Here is a 6,000-nt window from a genome sequence, read left to right on the forward strand (position 1 = left end):
ATGTATAAATGAGTTGCGATTCAGAATCTTTCGCCACGCCAAGAGAGGAGGCCTCGCGACCCGCTCGTCACGTGTTACTATTTTATTCTAACCCTGATTCTCAACAAGAGAAACAATTCATCAACCTAGTTCTATCATAGCTTACTAAGCTCTTACTTTCTGCCTATTGTTTATAAGGGTAAGATTTTAAAATCTATTAAAACTAGTAATATATAGTACTACGCGTAGATACTAGACTAGTATTTAGGTAGAGGTTAGGTAGGGGTAGGGTTGCCAAGAGTTAGGTAGGGGTATAGTAGGGTAGCGATTATATAAGACCCTAACCTCTACCTAACCTATATAGCCTATACGACCCTACTATATCTCTACCTAATCTTAGTACTAAAATTAGATAAAGGTAGAGATTAGGTTACTAAGAGTTAGATAGAGGTAGAGGTTAAGTTACAATTATATAAGACTCTATGTTACATAGAGTTAAGTGCTAATACTTTTCTAAGCTCGATCTAGGTTAGAGCGAGTGAGATGGTGTAAGGAGCGCTGTAAGAGTTTATCTAGCGATGTAGTAGAGTAGTGTACTTAAATATAAGGTAATAAAGGTTTAATAACTACTAATCTATATTGAATAGACTAATAAGTAATAATCTTATTAAGTAAAGTAACTAGTAAGAAAGTATAATTTAACTTAACTAAAATAAGAGTAAATAATAAAATCTATCTATCTTTATATGCTTATGACTTTAGTCTTAGTATCTAGCTAAGCCTCTAGTATCTCTAATATCTTTAGCATTTCTAGATATTCTAGTACCTTTTAAGGTTCTAGTATCTCTAGATAGTCTATCTTAGCGAGATACTATATTACGTAATTAGCGCTCTGCATTAATTATTACTTTCTAACGTAGATGTCTATAGGCCTTCCGCCATCTCGTCGTTTATTAAGAAGAGAATTCTTCTTATTACTTATAATAAGTAGTAGTAGTAGTAGCTGTTGTTGTCGTAGTAGTAGTACGTCTAGACGTTAAATAGAATTATATACTATATATTATATATATATTAGTGCCATTAACGTATAATATTAATAATATATAGTTCTATTAGTATTATAGTATACTAAAACTATTCTTAAGAAGCTGAAAGATCTTTTTATCTTACTATTACTAATTAAGAACTTAATAGAAGTAGTTATAAACGTGATTATATAATCATGTTAATATTGATAAATTGATACTAAGAAATAGTAGATAGTATTATATGAGCTAAAGTGTAATATATACTGACTATATCTAGTAGATTAAAATCGAAGTCTCTAATAGCCAAGATCTTCCGTACGCGATTTCGAATTAGGATCAAAATACGGTTTCTCGCCAATACCTAGTGCTCGCTTCCCTTTGCGATGTCCAAGATGATCGTAATCCCATGTCACACAATGAAATGTGCTCCGGTTGTCCCAGATGACTATAAAATGATTCAGCACTACAATCAATCATATATGCATCGTTCCGTGGCTTCTTCATTTCAAATGGGGGACTTACCGAGATCGTTCCGATGTAGGTATTTGATCCTGACAGTTGTATCATGGTTTTTATACAGGATGCTGATGATCCAGTCGAGCAGCATCTGGCTCTCTTCTGGTGCCAGATCCTTGATCGATATCGTGTTCTGACCCAGGGCATAAATCGACTTCCATCCCGTGACCGGATTCGTGCGCACAAAGGGCTGTTCGTGTCGGAAGTGAAGGCCGGAGTTTTGAGGACAGCCACGGTCTTTGGCATACAGATTGGGGTTGTCTGCTCGCACTGCGTCCTCCAATGACTGTTATCAACATGTCAGCAGACCCACAAAACCGTATGACTCATAGATAAAATTTGCCGTGGGCATATACCGGGCTTCCATTGATGATCGTGAGGCTCTCAACGAACTGCTGCAAGGGCTTCGAAAGACGATCGTAAAGCTGAGATATGGGCGTTAGTTTGAGGTCAGCAGATCGATCGCGTTATGTCACTCACCTCGCATCCGGATGCAAACATGGTGTCTATGAACTCTTGCGTTAGCCCGTATCCTTCACATAGAAATCTGGCGCATTCAATGTACATGCCTCCTCCAGTCTCCGGAATTTCTGGCACGATAAAGACGGAATAATCGCCCGGGACAGCCTCAAAGCCCACATCCGAATGCCAATTATTGTGTGATTGGGCTTTCTTGCTATTGTAAAGCTTCTTGCGATCGACGGAGCTGACACAATTAATCTGGTTGTCCTCCTCCAGGCCCTCCCTCGCGCTGTTGAAGACTGGGTGGATGTGAAGCCCGCACTCTTCTGGTCGCCCAGTCAGTTCGCCAAGCCTGAGAGCAATCTTTTTCAGCATTTCATTGTCTACGTCGTCCTGAGCTCGAAAGACGACGACTCCACGTTGCGAGACTACCCGGGAGTGTCAGTGCTTGTACTGCATATCGTCTTCGATTAGTGTTTCCACTCACCAGTTATGGCCAAGTCTCGGATAAGCTCATCACTGTTTGGAGCGTTTATCCATTCGGTGATACTAGCTTTCGGATATTCTCGACCCAGAAGAGATGTAATATCAACATACTCAACCCCATCAAGGGCGTTAGACAACTTCATAGGTTCCGTGAGACGAGAGTAGGGCCCTCCGCCTAATGGAGTTGCTTTTGGCGCTTCTTGTTCAAGTAACCATCCCATTGCGGATGATGTATTTTTTTTCGTACTTGACTAATGTAGGGTTCAAGTACTATAAGGACAAAAACTTGGAGGGCAAGAGACGTTCACGTTCATTGACTATTTACGCGGGTTTACATCCCACTAAGAGGCCAGTTAATCGGAAGTCACGCTGCAAGGAGATGTTAGGTCAACACCGTTAGTATAGCTTAGTGCCTGACTCAGTTCTTTAGGCATGTGTCGTCCGAGGATGACTTGATAGTGCTTTGCTGTTGACTCAGTGCTTATTCTGTCGCGCGTTCTAAAGTTATGTTTTTATTACTTATCTAGGTATAGAGCCTTAGTCAGACTTCCACCAGTATGTCCTAGGTAGTACTACAGTGCACCCAGTAGATCAAAAATGCAAGGCTCTACATAGCGCATCTTACTAAGATCAATAATAACACAAAAACTATGTACTTCTTAAGCTACTTTTTTATGTATATAATTAAATGGAGTTTTTTTAGTATAGTAAGAAGGATAGCTACTATAGTATAACGGGCTAAAGGCGCTTAGGATAGCTCCTAGATAGAATCTAAGTTTAAGCTACGCGCACTACCTAAACTAAGTTCAAATAAGGAGTGTAGAATTTGGGCATTACTCTAACCACCCGGCTTCTCCTTACCCGTCCGAGCAGCGCTTAGATAACCATCTTAGATACTCTAGCGTAACCCTTCTTTAAAACGTAAATATTGTAAACTATATAGGAATATAATTATATTAAGTAGAGTTAAGATATAGTAGTATAGAAGACAACTTATCTATAGAAAGACCGAGCTTGGATATAAGGTAAATACCTCGCTAAAGGCACTCTAGTTACTACTATTCATACTCTACCTAGAATAGAAATAATAGATACTATTATTAAAAAGTAAAATTATCATTTTTACTATAAAATCTATATTATACTAACACTTTTGGTTTAATTTTTGATTTCATATGTATAATTCTTATATTATAATAAATTATATCATAGAATAGGTTGTATCTACCGTAGTAAGGCCAGAAGAGGGGTAGAGAATAGCACGAATAGTATAAGTAGACCTTAGACCTTAGACCCTCTTTATAGCCTAATTAATACAATAATCTTTAGCTTCTAGTAGTTCCCTACAAGACTCAGCCAATAATAGATTTCTATTCTAAACTATTAGAAGAAAAGAAAGAGATTACATCTAGCTCTAGGCTTTCTAAGTGGAGTTTATATATGTATCTAAATCTATAGAAGAAAGTAAGTATTAGGATTTATGAATATAGATAATATTGAAAATGCTACGTAGATAGATATAGTATTTTCTAAGATTTATATATTTCTTTTTTTATAAATAGTAGTTATAGAGAGATGAACATAACTTAGAGAGAGTTATTAATTACTTTACCCGTAGACAGCCGTCTAGCGTAGGTAGTAAAAACTCTATAACGTTACACGATTCGTAGATAACTTGAGAAAGAGATATTAGTTATAGAAGACGTAAGTAATATACGAACAAGAATAGAAATTATAACTAAGGCTATTTTTAACGTAAAGAAGAATTAAGTAGTAGTAACGTTAGAAGTTTTTATTGCTTTTTTCTAACGCGAGGTTCTATGTAAACGAGTGGAATGAATATGTCTAAATTAAATAGCTCTGAAGAGTAGTAATCAAAGCTTATAAGATGACAAAGATTCTGGATTTTCCATCTAGAGGAATAGTGGTGAGCGGTGCTGCGTTAGTTGCGGCGGTCGACAACATCGCGATCAACGACGTCCCTCTCGACGACATCCCGTTCAACGACGTCGCGACGGTCGACAACATCGCGGCGGTCGACAANTCGACAACATCGCGGCGGTCGACAACATCGCGATCAACGACGTCCCGTTCGACGACGTCGCGACGGTCGACAACATCCCGTTCGACAACATCGCGACGGTCGACAACATCGCGACGGTCGACAACATCCCGTTCGACAACATCGCGGCGGTCGACAACATCCCGTTCGACAACATCGCGGCGGTCGACAACATCGCGATCAACGACATCCCGTTCGACGACGTCGCGACGGTCGACAACGTCACGGGCTAGGGCCTTATGGCTGTTTCACCTCTGATTAGCTAAGTGTTTATAACTAGAAGACACTACTAAAAGACTAGACGTAGACTTACCCTGATTCAATTGGCTGAGCGCTAGTAATAGCAATGCAGGCGAGGCCGACGCCAGAAACAAGCTTAGAGATATGCATTGTGGTGGTGATTGCTAGATTTGTAAAGCTTATATTTTTAAGTTTCAAACTTCTAAAATTGTTGAATTCGTATAGGCTGGAATTTTGATTATTCCAGAGTAAGTTCTAATAGAATTCTATAGCGTTTAAATAAGAACTACGCCTTTAACTTAGTATATGTAGATAGAAATAGAGTAAATAGGCTGATAATGTTATAGGTAAGTGTTAGGACTTGGAACTCTACGTGCTAGGAAAGTCTGACTATGTTTCTTACGCATGTTATGACTGTGCGCCCCCACATCGCGCTGGAGTAAAGTAGTCAGGTATCGGAATTCTCTCGCGGTGACTACATTCGTCAGTGTTCCGAATAATAAGATAGGTTATCTCCTTAACGGAGAGTGGGAAGACTAAGGCCTATAGACGTCCACGCTAGAACGTCGTAATTGTCGCGGTGCGCTGACTAAGTGATTGACATCACGCTATTACTACGCACTCCACTAACATTACGCACCTCTCTCTATATATAGCTCTACTAGAATAATATAAAATGTATATATAGTGTAGTAAAATATTTAATACTATCGAAAGTTTTAGTTATAGTATAGGTTAATGTCTTTCTTACTTATTACTTTATAGTATACTAAAATAATTATCCTCTAAAAGATACATACCTTATATATATCTACTATAATTTCATTTATAAATAATAATATAACCATTTATATTATAGACTTTAAATGAGTATTTATAAGATATTAACTATCTATAGAGGAGTAATGTATACTAATAGAGAAATTACTAGTATAACGAGTTAAATGTTTTTGAGTTTGAGAGTAGAGATTCTATTAATCGAATCTCAGCGCTAAAGTTTTAATAGTTTTATAAAAAAATGTTTTATTAAAACTGTTGTTTTGATTATTATCAGGAGCTCACCCTCCTTGGGCCACCTTGCACCATCTTGTAACGGCTCAGCACCCGTTCCTACATACATCCGAACAGGATCCGAACTAGAGTACAATTTGGCCTAGTAGGAAAAACGACTATATAAACCTAACCGCTATAATAGCTTATTAGGTAGATTTTTAATATCCTTTCGTA

General features: G+C 38.0%; 2 protein-coding genes across 2 annotated transcripts; both read right to left on the bottom strand.

The window, feature by feature from the left end:
- Nucleotides 1-1,303: 1,303 nt before the first annotated feature.
- COCVIDRAFT_38081 (hypothetical protein) lies at nt 1,304-2,692 on the bottom strand (the record flags this gene model as incomplete). The annotated part of the gene is made up of 6 exons (XM_014700912.1): nt 1,304-1,452; nt 1,530-1,809; nt 1,880-1,948; nt 2,004-2,029; nt 2,093-2,413; nt 2,473-2,692. The coding sequence occupies 6 exons, from the start codon at nt 2,690-2,692 to the stop codon at nt 1,304-1,306; spliced, it is 1,065 nt and encodes a 354-aa protein (XP_014556398.1).
- Nucleotides 2,693-4,352: 1,660 nt separating this feature from the next.
- COCVIDRAFT_16285 (hypothetical protein) lies at nt 4,353-4,923 on the bottom strand (the record flags this gene model as incomplete). The annotated part of the gene is made up of 2 exons (XM_014700821.1): nt 4,353-4,776; nt 4,847-4,923. The coding sequence occupies 2 exons, from the start codon at nt 4,921-4,923 to the stop codon at nt 4,353-4,355; spliced, it is 501 nt and encodes a 166-aa protein (XP_014556307.1).
- Nucleotides 4,924-6,000: the final 1,077 nt, after the last annotated feature.

This window comes from Bipolaris victoriae (assembly GCF_000527765.1).
Source record: "Bipolaris victoriae FI3 unplaced genomic scaffold scaffold_45, whole genome shotgun sequence".
Classification (NCBI taxonomy): domain Eukaryota; kingdom Fungi; phylum Ascomycota; class Dothideomycetes; order Pleosporales; family Pleosporaceae; genus Bipolaris; species Bipolaris victoriae.